The sequence below is a fragment of the Antrostomus carolinensis genome, unplaced genomic scaffold (genome assembly GCF_000700745.2).
Source record: "Antrostomus carolinensis isolate BGI_N321 unplaced genomic scaffold, ASM70074v2 scaffold1935, whole genome shotgun sequence".
NCBI lineage: Eukaryota > Metazoa > Chordata > Aves > Caprimulgiformes > Caprimulgidae > Antrostomus > Antrostomus carolinensis.
The window spans coordinates 15,566-34,537 of record NW_010318217.1 but is presented as its reverse complement, the minus strand read 5'-3'; the positions used below and the strand labels follow the sequence as shown (position 1 = coordinate 34,537).

Below are 18,972 nucleotides of genomic sequence, written 5' to 3'. Positions count from 1 at the left end.
CCAAGTAGAGGTCCCACCAAGTTCAGCTAGGAATATCCAACATTTCCACAAGTCAGATCCCTGAGCATTGCATCAGACACACAAAAAGCTGTGAATCACCCCACCAGCAGCCCACTGTGGAAACTCTAGTTTAAGTAAATTGCTGCGGGGAACTTGAAAACCCAAAGGCAGAGAAGTATTGCAGCTCTTCAGGACAAAGCTCCACTGCCTTGGCTATTAAGGCTTCTTTCCTCTTCCAACAATTCTCCCACTTACTGATACTTCTTCATCTTCATCAGCCACTTTCTTCACCACAGTTCTGACTCAGAGACAAGGCACACTGCACTCTGAAAGATACAATAGGTCTAGAATAAAATAACCTAGTAAACATACTGCATCATCTTACTCCATACATGTTCCACTGCATCATCTTACTCCTTGCCTCTTGGCACTGTCCTCAGGAGGGCCTCTTGTCTAGGGGTCTCTTCCAGCTCCTGACTTCACTGAACAAGAGCCAGAGCAAAGAGGCTCTTCACTGTCCATCCTACCCCTTTCCTCTGCCCGTCCAGAGCCCTACTTCTGCTCCCAGCCTGCAGCTCCAAACACAGTCAGTCCATGTTCTGCGTGTTCTTCAATGACTCAAGTTAGAATGGTTTAGTAAAAGCAAGTTAAAGACAGGAAGGGAGGAAAACCTGAATACTTTAAAAGGGCAAAGCATTTGCTATTTTTATTCAAAGTGCTATGACGAGAACAATTATGCAAATTCAAAAAACTTGTCATAATTGACCTTTTCAAAACATGTGTGTCCATGGCTCTAACATACAATTCATTGGTGAACTCTGAAATTTGTTAAAGGTCAGCAGTACTAGAACTTCTTCTCATTTCATCATTAAAGAACTTAAGATGCACCCATCAGCAATCATCAATGAAAACCAAACTTACTTAAAAACAGGTAAAAATTTTGATGCGTTGGGTTAGAAAAACTCGTACCTTAAAAAAGTTCTGTAAAAGGAAAAGAAAAAATTGTTCTTGCTACAGAATCTATCAGCTTACTCGTTGTTCTGAAAATTCAACAGAATCCAAAGATTCTGAAAGCCTTGTAAGCAGATGTAATAAATGGTCAGGAGTCACTAGTGATTCAAACTAAGTTTATTCTGGCTGTGTGTAGAGTAAATCTAAAATCTCATTGTGTTTAGGATCCTTTGGGGTTTAGCTGTCTCTTCTGTCCTATTACTCCAAGAACTGGGTCACAGACCTTTGTATTCCTTTGGGGAAGATTGTTCTCCATCTTTCTGATCTCATTCACAGCAACACAGTCTCTTCCTACCTTGAAAATTGGTTCGTGCTACAATCTTTCTATGAAGAGCTCACACAGAGCCTGGCATAACACCTAGTAAAATGAATCTCCATGAAGATTCCTGTGGAGTCAAGACTGGCCAAGGAGGGATTTCAGAGAGAATATGCACAGAAAAAAAAAAAAAACAAATGAACAACAAAAAACCTCACATTTTCACAAATACTCACAAGCCCCAGTGCAATTACTCTTGAATATTATGCTGTATTATTTTTTATGCAGGGCCCACTTGAGATATTTCAAGTATTCTTTTCCTTTCAAGAAACTGAAACACAATGACAAATAGGCAAAATGTCCTTAATTAGAACGGTAGTTACAACATGATCCTCTTCCATAACAGAGATGACAGAACTATGGCTTTTACCAAGGGATTGAGGCAATGAATGTAAAAAAAGCGGAGGTCCAGATCAAACAGAATTAGTTGCCAAAGCATCACAGAAGATAATGAATCTACAACAATTTATACCATAAATTTATACCAAGTGAAGGCAGCTTGTCCTTGAAGCTCAAGGTCATTTTTCCAGAAACAAACATATCTTTTTTTCTGGAATCTGCATGCAGTACAAGCCTTCGCTTCCTGAATTAATCTTCTACACAGCAGCATCACAGGCTATAGCATGAACGTGATTTTTTTTTGCATTGATACCTACACTCTGACAAATGTGTTGCTTCAACTGCTCCTTGTATAACAGATGGAAGGACATAATAAAATATCAGATGGTCCCTTAGCAGTCTCTTTGAAATTCAAATAAGGCTACATATCCTTCACCCCTGCCATACAAGACCATAACAGGGTTGATTACAGAAATACCACACACTAGCACAGGTCTGTGTCAACTCAGTAATGTGACACAATGTCAAGCTTAGCAGCAGGGTTTTAACTGTTTATTTTCATTTAGCACCTGACTGCAGGGTCTGTCACCACCAGGAACATTCCATGAAGTCCCAAACAGCCAGCATAAGGACACTAAATATAGCCCAGCACACAGCAGCTGGAATTATCCTGCCATAGTTATTCCATTTTCATTCAGGATGTCAGCAACCTAGGGTCCATTTCTGGAGATAATGCAATACCATAGCAATTATTCAGTAACCAGCTGAATAACTTGTATAGATAACAGACTTCATGTTTGCTGCTCTGCCTTCACACACATTCCAGGAGGTGGTGCCGTACTTGGACAGAAATGAACCAAAAACTCACATAGTGTTTGTGCACTGAATATACCTGGCTGATCTTACTATTCAACATGAGGATAAAATACCCCAGCAGATCAGGATGAATTTATGCAACAAGTGCACAAGCCCCCGTGTGCACACACGACACAAACTGAAGACTCAGATTTCACACAAAATAACTAGTAAATGCATGTTCAACATTTTTGAATATTCAAAGCCTATCAGTTCCTAATGCTCCTAATCTGAAAGTACTTGTTCTGAGAAGAACAGCAGCTCTTTAGTGCTTTGCATGAATTCAAACCATGGGCTATTACTCACAGAGAATAAACCTGTTGTGTCACCCATCCGTAACAGCCATCTGGGACAGATGTTTCAAATAGAAACTACCACAAGATTTAGGGTCTGCAATCATCTTATCTTACAGCTTGATCATTTACCCCTTGAATGTCCCAGTAAGCAATTACAGAGTCCCATCTGACTGAAGGAAGCAATACACATACTGTACATTGGCTTCCTTCTCTGATACATGAACAGTGCAGAAAGCAGATCAATACCATCCTATCCCATCCCACCCAATCCCTGCTGCTTGAAGAGTTAAAGCTCACCTGAATTTTTTTATGAGCATGGAATTGACCATGCAGTCAGACATATTATTTGTTTGATCCTATTTACATGCTGCCAAGGATCTTAATTCCTTAAGCCAAATAAATTCCCTTTTAAACGTGTTAATGATCAACAAGTATAAATATTTTTTCTGAAACAAAATTATTAGCTATTCACACCCAAGTTCTCTGAATTTCTCTGCATGTCCATCTGGCAGACAGCTGCATTATTTAGTTGCTGTCACACTCAGTAAATTGATCTACTGGCATTTAAAGGTGTCATCTTTACTCATTACAATTTCAATGAACACTCCAGCACTGCCAGCATTGTACCAATGACCTGAGTTCTGACTACAACTTTTAATCTCTGCTCATCACAAAACCCACAAGATTGAATTCCACAAATAAAGCAGTATAGGAAGAGAAAGAAGAAGACAAAGGACTAGGCTGCTTTGCTTCAAAGTTCGTCCATCTCTGTATGGCAACAATTTTATAAGAAAGTTAATTTAATTGCTTTTAGGTGCAACATACGTTTTTTCGAGCTCAAGGTAAAACATCAGAACTGGTGACACTGCAATACAGAATTAAGGTAAATGGGCTTCATAGACAAGAAGAGGACTATATTATGCTCACAATGATGAAAACTTACCCAATTGGTCGCATGTCACAACCACTGTCCTCACAGTCGCAATAGGAACACGACCACATCCTCAGAGACAGACCACACTGGAAAGTCTGGGGCAAACATTACTTTTTAGCTATTTTAGCTAAACTATTTTAGCTGCAGTGCCAGAGACCAGAACTCTGTTTCTGCCCTGAGATATTTCAGGCTGGCAAATAACAGCAGCTCCCCAGCCCCACACCAGTTGACTAGGGGAAGTGTTTAAAAACAAGCAGTATTGATACAGCTTGGAAAATGTACCCAAACCTGAGACATTCAAGATGCTCTAGACTACTCTCTAGCACACTCTAAGTGATAGATGCAAGAGGTTTCCAGGAACAGACACAATGACCATCCAAGCTCCCTAGCACATTGTGGAGCTGTAATTGGCTCTGATTTGCATGCTCTAGCATGGCCTCGCAAGGTAACGGCTCCAAAACCACCACCACTGACTGAGGTGCTTCTGCTGAGAAAATGACCACCAGCTTATTTCTCATGCAACACTCTGCAAGCCAGGGAGCGCTCAGAAAGACATGACAGCACCTTGGGAAAGAAAGGACATACATGTAGATGTCAAGAACTAACACAAGCATGCACATGTACTTCAACTGGAAACTGAACACCAGCTGAAACAACATCACCTCCCATTCACTGACACCCCTGGGCAGCACAGGAACTAAGCACAGCAGTGACCTGTGACTCACAGCCACACATATCTACAACCACAGCCCAGCCAAACCGCAGGAAAATCTGGAATTTTGATCATGCCTCACTAGAGAAAAACATAATTAAAACTATTAGGCTTGGAAAAGCTCCAGCTCTATGAATCTGACAAAGACATTTATGATGATAAAAGAATAATAATGTCCAGTAAAATCCCTGCACATAAAAGCATTAGAAGAGTTTTATAGTCAGAAATCCAAGGGAAGAACATTTTAAACAACTTAATGTGCAACTTCTATAGAAAAGGAGTAGCATGATTTGTCCATTTCATAAACTGAAGTTTAACTTCACAGCTATCAGTATCCTACCACACTTTTCCTGTCAGACTAAACATCTCCTGTTTTATAACAGGTCAGAGCAACTTATCTCACCAGATATTTTTGATGAAAATGTACTGTAGGCTTCAATAAAACCAGCCCTATGTCCTTTCTGTGATAGCTAATTTCTGACACTTCGATCCACTTTGCATTTCTATCCTTTGAAGGATGCCTAACATAAGAAGGAATTTATAACACCATCCACCAACAGGGATGCATTACAGTAAGACATATTGACATGCTTGCTCTTTTTATTGATCCACGCAGCAGGTTGTTATTTGAGGTAACATTAACACAAATGTCACATTACTTAAAGAGAAAAAAAAATTATTTCACAGTTTTGGGAAAAAACATTTGGCAGAGTGCTGCCATCTGCACCAATATTTGAAAACCAAGTTATTCAAATATGTATAATTCACTTAATCTTATAAAGATATTTGAAAATTAGAGGCTTTTTATTACATTTTCCAAAGAAGTATCACTTTGCATATTGAGGATTATAGCCATCTGGAAAACTGACACTTAAAACAACCTTGCCTTTTCAAGTCCATACCACCTTGTTACATTGGGCTCTTCATACATACTGAGCTTCTGAAAATTGCTTTTGGGAAATAAAGAAAACAACAAAGATTGCTCAAACAATGACAGTAAGAATTTTAAGACTCTCACAAATATGTATATGGAAGTGTTGTGATTATTTCCTGCAATTCTTCCTGTTTATTTTAGTCAGGCACAAGAGAATAGCTTAGAGGAACCCTTTTTCTTTAATAGATTTGAGAGCTTTATGAGGTTAAGAATTTCACAGCTGATTACGGTGACAAACAATTCCAATTTTGGACCAGTCCAAGAAGTAAGTGACATAAGAAAAGAATTTCCAACACACGTGCACTGGAGCTGAAGCCTGTTTGGGATTACACCTGTTTCAGCCCAGAAACTGGAGATGGAGATTGTGGCCACTCAGTTTATTTGAAGAAAACATCTTCTGCCATCCTGCCTCTGTCCCTCTCAGTGATCACCCTTGTTTTGAAGGGGTGTCCCTTATGTCATGTATTTGCTGTTTAAGCTTGGGAAAGGTGGAATGCAGACTCCATATATATTTTTAACTAAGCAATATAGCTGCCCACTAAACCTTCTTGACTATAGCACTTTAGCTAACCACAATGTTTAAAATACAAAAAGATTTCATTCTGTTTTGTCCTGAGCCTCCACTGAACAGCACATCTGAAGAAGATATCCAGGAAAGGGAGCAGTGTACAAGAAAGAAAACTCCTGGAATGATTTGTTAATAGCACAGTGAAAACCAAGTAGGCTTTATTAGAGTATTGTTATGCTTTACTGTAACAGGTAAGTGACATATTCAGGGTAAGGCTTTGGAGAAAGGTAGCTGCAAAGTCCTTCTACACAGTCTGGAAGTTTCTAGTACCAGCCTAGCAGACCTTTCTGGAAATTTGCTAATCTCTGGAAGACTATAAAGCACAGGCTTCAGAGGACTGTGCTGCTGTGTGCTCTGAGCTGCTGAGCGAACCATAGGAGGGGGAATGTGAAGCAGAAATGAAAAAAATCTCAAGCTGACATAGCCATTTGCTCTAGAAAAACAATAATTTTCCAGAAAAATGTTCTAAGCAGCTGAACCTCATCGAGAGGCTGGATGTGAACCGTTCATCCAAAGAACACTCAGTAATGAAAGATTAACAAGCACTTTAGGGGGTCTGAACATATGACTATCTCCCATCTTCAAATCTACTTTTCTGAATTTCTTCGTGGATGGTATTTACAATGCCCACTTCTGATCTTAAGGTAGCAGCAGAAAGAATACCTTCTCTGAGTAAACAGATTTGGACAGACTGCAGAAATTTGCCAGATATTGATTTTGTTAGGCCGAATGAATGAACTTTTTCAAACTGATTTTTAAAACAAATGTATTAAGACAAGTGACTTGTACTACTTCAAATAATAAACTGAAACATCTATGATAATTGAGTATTTGAGAGCAACAGAAATATATACTCAAAGGCAAAACAGTACACTAGGAAAAATTAAGTTGTCCTAGGAGGTTCTGTCCGAACATGTAAGGAAACACGTTTTTACCGTGAGGATGACTGAGCGTGGAGCAGATTGCCCAGGGAAGCTGTGAAGTGTCCATCCTTGGAGATATTCAAAAGCCATCTGGACATGGTCAGTGGCAGCCTGTTCTAGGTGACTCTGCTTGAGCAGAGGAGTTGGACCAGGTGACCTCCAGAGGTCCCTCCTAACCTCAACCATTTTGTGCTTCTAAAATATTTGTCAAAATAAAGCCCCTTACTACCACCCAAAAATGTAGTCAACTTGTATAATTTCTGGAACTAATGAATGGTAGCATCAGATGTGCTCTGCTCTCCTGGAGAGAGAAATCAGATCTCTCCAAGCTCTCACTCACAACCTGCTCAGGTGAGGTCACAGGCAGACACTCTGCCTGGCTGGCTCAGATGTGTTTACTGGTAGTATACAACAACAGTCAGCCAACTGATCTAGAATGTTTTATTCTACAAGCCTTTCCCTCAGTGGCACTTTCAGTCAGGTCTCTCCCCATTCCCTGTCTACCAGTTTTTATAAAACTTAGCCTAATACCTTTGTGTCTATGTTCTATCAAACTGGGAGAAATCGTTTGGTGAGGAAATTGACAATTCAATATATTATGACCTTATTTCTGTTGAAAACCAATTTAAAAACATGTTACAAGGAGCGCAGTCTTCTGCTGAACAATGCTTGTGGAAAGCATACCATGCATCCAAGAATTACAGGAGAAGCATTACCTGCTTGTAGTTCTCTGGTTGTCTAACGAGATCTGTTTCTGTGACAGAAAAATGTCCAAGGATCTGGTCCATATGGGAGCCACTAGTGAATAAATGGATCTGGAACAGATGAAAAGATATTTGTCAGTAGAAGGACTAGATCATTAACAATGTTGCTAGCTACCATCTAAGGGCTGCATGGATGGGAATGGTGATGTGAACCAGTGGTTACAATCCCATTCCCGATGGACGAGTACAAATGTAACTACCACCAACACAACAGACCTTTTTAAAACAGCCTGCAGGAAATGATGATCATGCACCACAATCACCTCACAAAATGGTCCACCTGGCATTGCTACCAGAACTACATGCAGGAATTGCTACTGCTGCTGCCACAATAAAACTGAAAGATTTCTCTTTTCATCCTGTCTTAAAGACTTATCCTTACACTACACATGTTCTTGTGCATAGCATGAAAAGATAAACCATTTACACAGATACCAGAAGTCTTAACAGAGGTAAAGGATACCCTCAGAATATTTTTTTATTTCTCCCTTTAAAGCAGAAAATGCTACCGAGTTACAGTAAGTTTTTCTTTTGCTGCTATATATTGTTGGCTTTCTCTTACTGGGACCTTGTACCAGCTGCACTGGTGATGGTATCATCAATTACTTGACGAAGAAGCTTCCCAAGTTAGTCAAGGGAACAATAAAAAGCAATTCCTCCTATTCAGAGCTGATCCCTTTGTTACTGTAATAACTGCAGCTGCCAAACAAGATAGCAGCGCACATTTGTCAGACAATCGCTCATATTTCATTAATATTTCTGCCAGAAGACAGAGAACGTTTCCTGCTTTTTTTCCTTTATTCTAATATGAGCTTTATCATACACTTGGGTATTGACAACTATTTTAAAGTTGACAGGCACTGGGTAATTATCAACCCTTCCCTGAAACTTCGGAATATTTTAGCGTTCCTTTCCCAAAACTCACTTCTGGTGACAGCCATCTGTCACATGTGCAGAGCTATGCGAGTTTAAAAATAAAAGAGCACCTCCCCACACAATGTTCTTCCTTTCTACTTGCCACTCCTCTCCCTGCTGCATTCTTGCATAACTCTGGCTGCCAAACCTTTGGGTCTCCAGCACCGGGGATGAATTTCAGCCCCTTTTGAAAAGTATGTTGCAGCAGCATCACTGGTGAAAGCCCAAAACAAACACTCTAAAGCTGTAACGAGAGAGGAACAAGGTGTTCACCTGAGACTGGGCTAGATGGATGCTGGAATAATCCAGTATTTGTATTTTTACAATCCACTACTGATAACCACAACATACTGAAGATGAAACAAGGCTTAAAGAGGGAAACAACACCAAGGTAGAAGAAGCAGACGAGGGTGAGACACAGAGCATGTACAGCTGTTGCTTCGTGGGACTTCGTGGAATGGACTGAGGTGGAGGCAGGTCTGATTTAACCTTACACTAACCTTTGCATCAGAGTACAGGTACAGCTCCCCACTGAGCACCACTTCTGGGGAGTTTCCAGTGTCAATTCCTAAATGCCCTTGAGCTTAGACACCCTGCAGGGAGATCAGCTTGTCTAACTCACCTAAGAGAGGATGAAAAGGGGGCTTGTTCATAGTTCACACACACTTGCACAGGAGGAAAAACTTCTACTGCATTAAAGAATGCATTATTGAGATCTAATGGCAAATTCACTTTAGGATAAACCAGAGATTTTCGAAGAGTTGTATTCTGTATATCTGTATTCAAATATCTCAAGACAAAAAATATATAATTAACCAATGTAGTAATTTACAGCATAACATGGTAGATTCTTCATTCCAAGATACAGATGCATCTAACAATTCCAGTTTAGCTCACTCATAAATTACTGACAATGAGGTAATTACCCAGCAGCAGTCTCTGCCCTCTGTTATTCATAGATCAAGACTTTGCCCTTGTCCCTTTACTCTTTTACTACATCAGATACATAGATACGGACAATCCAATCCACTGTAACACATCTCATTTTATATTGTTTATCTTAGAGGAGACACAAGAAACCACTCTGTTCATAGGAGGTATTTCCTAGTGCTGCTCTGCATCCTTATTGACAGAATACAACTCTTGGTCTTACAGTTTCCAAGCATATTACAACCATTATTGTCATTTTACCACAATATGATAACGACAGTTCTGCTAAACTTTTCTTCTATCATCAAGAATTCCATTTAAATATCATTTTTTCCTACTAACCTATACACATAATCCACAATCAGATGTTTACTTGCTTAACAAAATTCACCTCTGAACCCGAACTAACCCCCGCCTATTTCAGGTGTAATTCCTGTCCTAGTCTTTTAGGGGATGGAGGACAGCTGAAAATACCCGCAGGAAATCCACTTGTTCCACTTTTTCTTTTCACATGCTGATTGTGGAATGGTGCATTTAACAGACCCAAAACACAATGCCAGTTTTAAACTATACAGGTTCATGATGACTTTTTAGAAACTTTTTTTTTTTAAGGCAAAGTGGTAATTCAAAGCATAACTAAAAACAGCTGCTCTCCCCTATGAATTCAAGAGGGATCAAAAACCAGGCAGACAGATATTCCTCTGGTACTTGACAGAAAGAGGAAGAAACAGAATAGGAGGAACCAGAAGGCATGTCTTAACTCAGTAATTTATCCTTCATGCTTCCATTTATTTGAAGGTCTATCAAGTCAATCAATATGTACCACTGAGAATTTAGAGGGAATTATAATGGTACTACTACATTATACGTTCAAAGTAGGCCAACCTGTCCATGTTGAGAAGCCATTATAACGTTATTCAACAGCTCACAGCCTCAGGCTGCAAAATTTCTCAGCAAGAGAGGTTAAGATTTCCCTGAGCAAGTTTTCCTCCTACAGCAGGACATGTGTGTGTCTGTAAGCTTCAACATGACTCTAGGAGCTGAAATCACTGAAAAGCAGCTCATCAGAAGAGCTAGCAAAGAGGAGCAGCCAGTCAGACCACCTAACAAACAACTCGCAACACACGCCCGGCTGTAGCTCCAGGAAGGCTTCCCTCTTTAGTAACCTACACTGGTTACAACAGAACTTCATACCATCAACCTTAGGTGGCTGTGGGCAGGACAGAGTAGATAAAGGCCCCAGGAATCAGTTTCAGTTATCATTTGTGTACTTTGGAGAAAGAGTAGCCATTTATTTTTGCCTGTTTCCCTCTCATATTTCCCTCCTACTGCTCCCTTACTTTTTCTTCAGGCAGTAAAGCAGTATTTCATTAAGACACGAGTCATCACTTCTAACCTGAAAGTACATGTCCCTGATCACCCAAGTGATTCAGAATTTTTTCACAAAATCATAGGAATGGAAAAGACCTCCAAAGGTCTTCAGTCCTACCTCCTGCTCTAACAAGGACTATCGCCAACATCAGTTTGTGGCTTTGTGTACATGAGTCTTGGAAACCACCAAGGATGGAGACCATTCAGCATCTCTGGTGACCTGCTCCAATGCTGCCCATCATCCCAGAGAAGCTTCTTCGAATATAGCTAAATCTTCCAAGCTATCATCAGTAGCCCCTTTCTCTTCCCATAGTCTTCTGGTACTGCTGAGAAGACTATGTAACTACCATCTTTGTAACTACCCATCAAAAAGCTGAAGGCAGCTATTAGGTGAACTCCCCCTCAGTCTCCTCTCCACCACAGCAAACTAGCCCAACTCCGTCAACCTCTTCTTGGAGGTCATGCCCAACTTAGTCCTTGACTACCTTGGTAGCCTCTTGCTGGATCCTCTATGTACAACTCTTACTCCCAGTAGCAATATCCATAATTTAAAAAATAGAGAATGGAAAAGCAGTCATCTCCTGAATAAGAACATATTTTCCAAGTGTGATGTGTTTTTCTTGGACAGCCCCAAATAAAGAAAATGGTATTTTAGAGCCTGTGTGAGTCACAGAATGAAATCTGTGGAAGTGTCGCCACTACTTGGCAAAAATTATAGCTCGTGATCAGCAGTAAATAAGACTGTTCCACAGTTGAGATACATAACCTGCTAAGTTATTAAACAGAGCGAGTAAAAGCCATAATTATAATTTTGTAGAGAAAGCTCTTTGTAAATCTGTCAGCATAATTTAAAAATATAATGCTCATTAGCCTTTTGCATACTGTGTTTGTGGTTTATATGAGAAAAGCAGGAGCTCAGAGAGGTCATATTGGGTCAGCTCAGTCTTCTAACACATAGCAGACCAGTTTAAAAGTTTTAAAATTAATGCAGTAGCACAGCCAAAATTTCTCTATAAAGAGTCAGGAAATATTAATTATTGTTTATGCAGCTGTTGAATTGTGTAAGTATGTTATATTTTGTGTTACCATAAATGTTAACATTAATATGGCACTGTAATGAAGTCCTTTCCAAAGTCACTTTTACCTTTCAATTTTCCTGCTTTTAATTCAGACTAAAATATAAATCAGAGCACTGCACTTTATTACAGCTCTGAACAGAACTCCCACTGTTGCACATAGGTATTTGAGCACGCATAATATCACCATGGGATCACATATGGAGGAGCTGGGCTCTAATCTATCTTCCTACGTATACATCCATGACAACAGCCCTCCACGTATGATCAGAGTATGTTCTGCAGTGTAAGAATCATCACCAGCACCACTTACTGCTTTCAGTTTAGCCCAGTGATAACTATTGGAGAAGGCAGTAATGGCAGCTTTGGGAAACTGGATGAACAAAGAAACATTCTTCTTCCTGCTTATTCTTCCATATTCTGGAAATTGTGGTTCAGGGAACTGCAGACTAACTGACCTATGTCTTACATTTGTCTGGCTGTAACAGTCCTAATTTAGCACACATTTTTCCTGGGATAGCCAGAGGGGAAAAAAAGCCCAAGTTTCTTTGAAAGTACAGTCCCCACAGGAGGTCATCTCCCCTGTCAATAAGTTTAGCATGTTGCCCAGTCAGCACATCTCTTCATCATTCGGTGCCTGATCTGGGTCATTGAGAGTATCTCTGTTTGTACTCGAGGCCTCAAGTTCGACCTGCTCTTAATTCTTCCTTGGTCTCATTAACTGCAAGCTGAGGTATTGAAGCTGCCTAATGGTTTGTTACTGCCAAGTACTACATAAATCAGAGCTCTGATGATGAGTTATGGAGGTATTTGCCTCACCTACTATAAAAATCAGCATACCTTAAATAGAGGTAGCTTATCAAGGGGAGAAGATGCCAATCATTTCATTTTGAGTTTTATACCACTAAGCCACCTCTCCCAATGGCATCACTGTCTAATCTCAAAAATTTGTGCAAAAGCCAAGGACTGCACCTGCACTTAAGATGAATTGCTGTCTTCATTCCCAGATCAAGAGAGCACATTTGCAGTGGGCAATGAGAAGCAAAAGGTTATTTTAGATGCTGCACACACAGCACCTGATATTTCCCTAGGGCTGTCAATCAGACATCTTCCCTAGCAATCAATTCATGTAAAGAACAAAATGTAGCCTCATTATAGTTCTCAGCATTGCTCTGTCAGACACAGGATTAAAACCAAGAAGGCATCTTCATTCAAAACCCTCTTGTTCTGATTCTGACAACTTTCTGATAAATGTTATTCTTTGAGGAGAAATTTCTCAAAACTCTTCTTAGTCCCAAAAAGGTTTTCTGTGAAGGTCTGGGTACAATACCAAGTGACTCTGCATCAGTTACCTGAAGAGATACAAATGGAGAAAGGGGGCCTAGGGAAAACATTACTGAATAACTTCTAGGACTATCTTTAGAAACATTTTTTAAAAATTTGTCTCTGCAGTCACCATCACTGTCAACTTTGGGGCTGCAGGCTGTTTCCATCCTAAGCAGACATGATGCTCCCAGTGTCTGTGATTTTCAGATAGCCATATCAACATTATTCATAAATGGGAACAGAATTGGAATCTTAGCAATGTAGAGACCGCTGTTAATTCCTAGTTTAAAAGAAGGTAGATTTTGGGTTCTGCTCAGATGTTCCCTTGTACTTCAGAAAGGGAAACTACATTTTATTTTGCTGCTGTTACTTCCAACATCCATGCTCAGTATTTTGCATCCACATTTCCAATGAACTTATAGTTCTGAATCACTACTTCTTGTTTCTGGGACCAGAATGCTCTGTCTTGCTTCTACCAGGCATTTTCTGAGAAAAATGGAAACAGCCTATGGTTGTAGAAGTGACTAATGTGCCAACCTGCAAGAGACACCTTTATACAACAATTATAATGTTACGAACACTGTACATACTTCATTTTATCATGGTTCTGGCCCACTGGGGAAAGATGAGGCTATTTATATATAGAGTAATTCACTCTGACCTACAGGAAATGCACAACTTGCAAACAAGAATAATTTGTACATTTACCACTAGCTGATAAGGCTTTTAAATAATAAAAAATGCCATAGTGAGTTAGAAGAATCATTTACCTTGTGTAAAAGTTTGCATTGCTCTTGGTGCTGAGCATGCAAACTCCGCCACTGGAACCTCAGCCTCCCATTTAACCACTGAAGATATCGAACATCTACTCTGTCTTCTAGCCCATATTCAGGTGCTATTTCTGCTGTACCTTCCTGGTTGTTAGGCAGATCATCTTCACACTAAAAGCAGAAGAGGATATGAAAATGTTTTAAGTTAGCTTCAACACTTTCAAATCACTCAGTAGTGAACATACAAGGCAAATAGGCCAAAGAGGAAAAAAAAAAAATCTCCAAAAAAGGAAGTAAGTTCCAGCAGTAGAGAGAAGTTGTAATCTTTTAGAATACAGGACTGAGAACAGCCTAAACAAGCACTGAAGTCTGGAATAAATATCAGCTTCTCAGCTATGACGTGGTGAACTGTCTCCTCTCCCGTCTTTCATTTTCTGTATGCAGGAAGACACAGTGTTCCTGAGACAGCAAGCATGTTCTTTACCCAGATGGTGAAAATCACATTTTGACTATATTCTAATAAGTCAAAGAACATAAAAAACAGATTTATCTCCTCCAGTGTCTTCCTGGAAGTGCTGCAGGCTGTATTCGGTGACCCCATTTTGTAAATCAGTGCCTTATATAGGGACAAAATAGTGGGCCTGTGCTTACCCAGCTATTTTCTTTCCTCTGTCCAGCATTTCCCTTCTTGCAGGACAGAGGAAAAGAAAGAATCATCCAGCTGACATTGGCCAGGTGTCCACAGAAGCACCCCCAGCTACAGCTGCCCCACCTGTCTTGCCTTTCTCTAGAGTAACTCGGAAAGAAGGGAGAAGCTAAGGGTTTACTTTTGTTCATCTTGTCCCACTTTCCTTCTGCTGCAGAAAAAAAAAAAAACAACAAAACAAATACCCAACCACTACCTTTATCTTCTGGATGAAATTTCTCCTTGTCTAATGGCATAAAGCAAACAAGACATTTCTGTTGTATCTCTTACCCAACAAACATGGAGGGAATTCCACCTCCCCCAGCCTCACGCACAAGGAGATCATTAACATTTACAAACAGACCTCTCTCCATTTTCAGCTAAGACCCCTGAAGATTAGGAATTAAAGACATGGGTTGTTTTACTTCTGATGCCAATAACACCACTTAAAGCAAGGTTGAGCTGTCAACCTCATACAGTCTACAGAAAGTACATACAATAAACACAATCCATAATTACAAATGTTTTACTACAGCATAGCATAAGAAGCAGAAATAACATAGAACTGCAAAGGCCTTGTTATTCAGAAGAGGTGTTCACCAGCTAAGACAGTGTCTTCCAGTTGTTGCATTCTCAAGACATTTCTTTGAAGTGTAAATTTAAAAAGCCTACTTGAAACATGACTGTTCTCAAGAAAACAGTTAAGCAGATATTTGGACCCGTAGGCCTTGAAGGTATTTAAACATGTGCTTCCCTGCTTCAGAAACTTCCATGTTCAATAAAATCTTACAAAGATTCAGTTGGCAGGCAAAGCTTGAATGTAATTCCAATTTGGATCCTGAACTAAAAATGCAAACTGTAAAATGAAGAGAGTTTAATCTTGCATTAAACGCAGATTTCAGCAGAGGTATATCTATAATTGTGATCAAATAACCCCCTAAAGCTTGTTTTAACCTAAATATCACCTCAGGTGACAGGACCTCTACTACAACGAGCATTCATATTATTTGTAAGCACAAAAATGCTGTCCTGGTTACATAATAAAATGTATCAAGACTACAGGTTTTTCCCTTTGCTTTGTAGCTCAGGTAAATGCCCTAAAAACCACACCAGCACAGGGGTGGTAAAGGGCTTTTCCTTTTAAGGGACAGACTCCCCTTTTTTTTTTTTTAAAAAAAAAAAAAGACAGTATCTCCTTTGTGTCAACTGCAATGTCACTCTTTTTTCCTCTGATGCCTTCAGCCCCTTTCCCCTAAATCAAAAGGTACAGTGTCCTAGGGCACTGCAGTCTTAGCTAAGTGCCTTCATGGTTCAGATTGTCTTGTCCCCAGCAGGACAGTGGGGTTCCCAAGTTCTCCATAAACATGATGGGCCAGGCAATTGCATATTAGTCACTGCAGCAGAGAAAGCGCATGTGTAAATATTAAAACACTTCACATAAGCAGCCAGAAAGCTGCAAGGCCAAAGACAGACTCAGGATTCCTAGATTAAAAAATCTGCATTTTCCATAAGTTACAGTTCAACTCCAACTTCCCTGGTTAGAGGTTTCAGAATGGCACAAATACTGCTCTCCTGGGGATTCATTTCAGGAAGGAATGGCATTAGACTTGATTGCTTTGGCAGTACAGTGACAAACACCACGCAGAGCTAATTTTATTGTAGCAACCTGCCTTATTAATATTAAAATAAAGAAGCCAGCCAATGCATTTTTTAACAGGATCTCTCTATTATTTATTTCACAAACTGCACAAAAAATTTACTTTTGCTATGAAATACTTAGCTTGGCATAAAGTAAACAAGGTAAAAAAAAAAGGTCTTGCATATTATACTGTGACCTCAATTTCTAGTCCCATCTTTACAATCTAAGACTATTTACTGCTCTCTCAGTGGGGGGAAATTCACTAAATACCAGCCCAAGCTAGAGCCTTTGCTTCAAATATCACCGTGAATTTATCTAATCTATGCAGCAATATGGGTACACACCTACATTCACTTCTGAGATACAGAAGCACATATTATTTAGTCAAAGTTATAAAGAGAGCAGCCAAGACAACTACCCAGGGCTCCCAATGGCCTCCCTGCACTTGGAATGCTCCACATTAGCTCCAGAAGAGATCATTTCACAGCCACTCACCAGAGGAGCTTTTTGGTTGTAAACTGTTTGCTGCAATTAATGTTTCTCTTTGGTTCTGTTTCAGAGAAGGGAGGCACGTGGACTCCAGCTACAGAACGGTGCCACAGGCTTGCAGTGCAAAAGCCACAGCAGCACGTATCCATACCCACACTGCAGTGCCAGAGTCTTTTCCCATTACACATATCAGAGCTAGTCTCATCAAAGTGGACAAAGGGGACTTGTCAGAGCACCTCTGATTAGTGTAACTTCAGCAGAACCTGGGAATTAAGTCCCTCAATTCCACTCCCACCATAACTCACCCCAAATGAGCTTTTCTGTCCTAAAAACTCAAGGTACTGCTGTTAGAAGATCTCAATATCTATTTATTGGCAAGATTCAGAAAAGCAAGCAGAAGCCTGATGAAGGTGCCAGGCATATACTTACATGAACTCCCTTCAAGTCTATTCCTGAACTACCACCCTACATGCACTTAGGGAGAACTTAAACCCAGCTCCTCCTGTGGAAAAAGATCCATGCAAATAACAAGCTAAGTTCCATCATAAATACACACTCCAGGACACCACACATCACCATCCCATCTAAGGCAGCTCACAAACTACAAAACCTACCCCAAGCTCATAAATACATCTCTGGTTTAGTCAGAGCTAAACACAGTTAATGTCCTAAGAGCATATATTTAAAATTTTTGCAAGGCAGCCTAGAATTCCATCTCCAACACCACAGGAGTTTTGTCCTAAACATTCCTCCCCTGGTTATTTAAAATACAAAGATGCCAGATCATTCTCAAAATGTACAAATGGACTTGTGGTTAGACAATGCAGCAAGTGCAAAAACAGCCAACACAGTCCTCATGGCACAAGTGCTCTAAGCAGACAAGTCAGATTCATGAAACACACTGAACTGAAAAAAAGCCATCACATAAAAAAATACTTAGAGGAAAAGAATAAGGGGTGGGAGAAAGGAGGGTGTGAAAAAAGACACGGGCATATATCAATTTTCATTCACACTCTATACATCCGAGCAAACAACTTGCAACATGCTTAGAGAGAAATTAAAGATTAAGAAGTTTCAACTTTTATAGCACAAATAAAGCTTTTCTTTTTGGTTTGAAATACAAAGCCATCTCACGTTACTGGAAATCAGACAGCAGTTCTACCAAGAGTGGATGGAGATAAACTAAACAAGTACTTCATCATACAAATAGTTTGTCAAAGAACAACACAAGCATCAAGGTGTTTGTAGACATGTGAGAAGGGAGCGTTTTTTGCACTATTTGCTCCATTTGAGGATTTTAGGGACCTGGTATGTAGCTGACCTTGCTCCATTCACACACTTTGAATTAAACAAACTCCAAAAACTGTTTTAAAGAAAAATTCCTTGCAGATTTAGTGGCGATCTTAGAATATGCCACAAGCAGTAATGCAAAGAAAACCCTTTGTTGCACAACTTCATCACACTTCTACACTTTTTGTACTTTTCCAATTCATATAGGTATCTGAATGCTTATAAATTCTTACCTTAATAAATTTACTATGCCCTGTACACACAAAGGAAATGAAAAGGGCTCTGCTGCCTGCATTGCTGTAAAGACAAGGCTATGGCAGGGCTAGTTCCCTGAGAGATGCTCTTTCCTGACTAGGAGCTGCCACCTGTGGGTAAAGGATGGACCCTGGATGCCACTGGTTCAGCCCTGGCATGCTGTGGCTTTTCCCTGGACATCTTCCCAATCCCTCAAGGATCAGCTCTCTGCTTCCATATTTGGACAGCTAGCAAACAGCTTGCTGCTCTTCCCATGGAGAAGCAACCCCACTGGAACATGGACAACATGTTTAACCCATGCCTTAAGTGAACTTCCTGACATTAATCCTTGAGCAGAGCAAAATAAAGCTACTTCCAGCTGACACCTCCAAAGCATGCTCCCAACCCACTACTCACTTGTACCCGAGTTAACCTGGGTCTAGAGAGAAACTATTCTCAAGTACTACTCAAATCTTCACTACACTAAGCACACAGCCTGGCACCACAAAGGTGGGAAGGAGCATGTCTAGATCTCTGGCTGCAGGACCCGGGAAAGGCAAAGCAATCACATAAATCACGCCAATAAAGTGCTTCT

At 40.1% G+C, this 18,972-nt stretch overlaps 1 protein-coding gene across 1 annotated transcript in view; it reads right to left on the bottom strand.

Moving 5' to 3' along the window:
* The window catches only part of TEDC1 (tubulin epsilon and delta complex 1), a gene marked incomplete at its 5' end in the record, with an annotated part of 71,973 nt that overhangs the window by 38,099 nt on the left and 14,902 nt on the right, over nucleotides 1-18,972 (bottom strand). Inside the window, 2 exons of the mRNA XM_010168795.1 lie at nucleotides 7,605-7,703; nucleotides 14,041-14,211. Coding sequence (XP_010167097.1) covers nucleotides 7,605-7,703; nucleotides 14,041-14,211 — 270 coding nt within the window. The remainder of the gene's footprint in view (nucleotides 1-7,604; nucleotides 7,704-14,040; nucleotides 14,212-18,972) is intronic.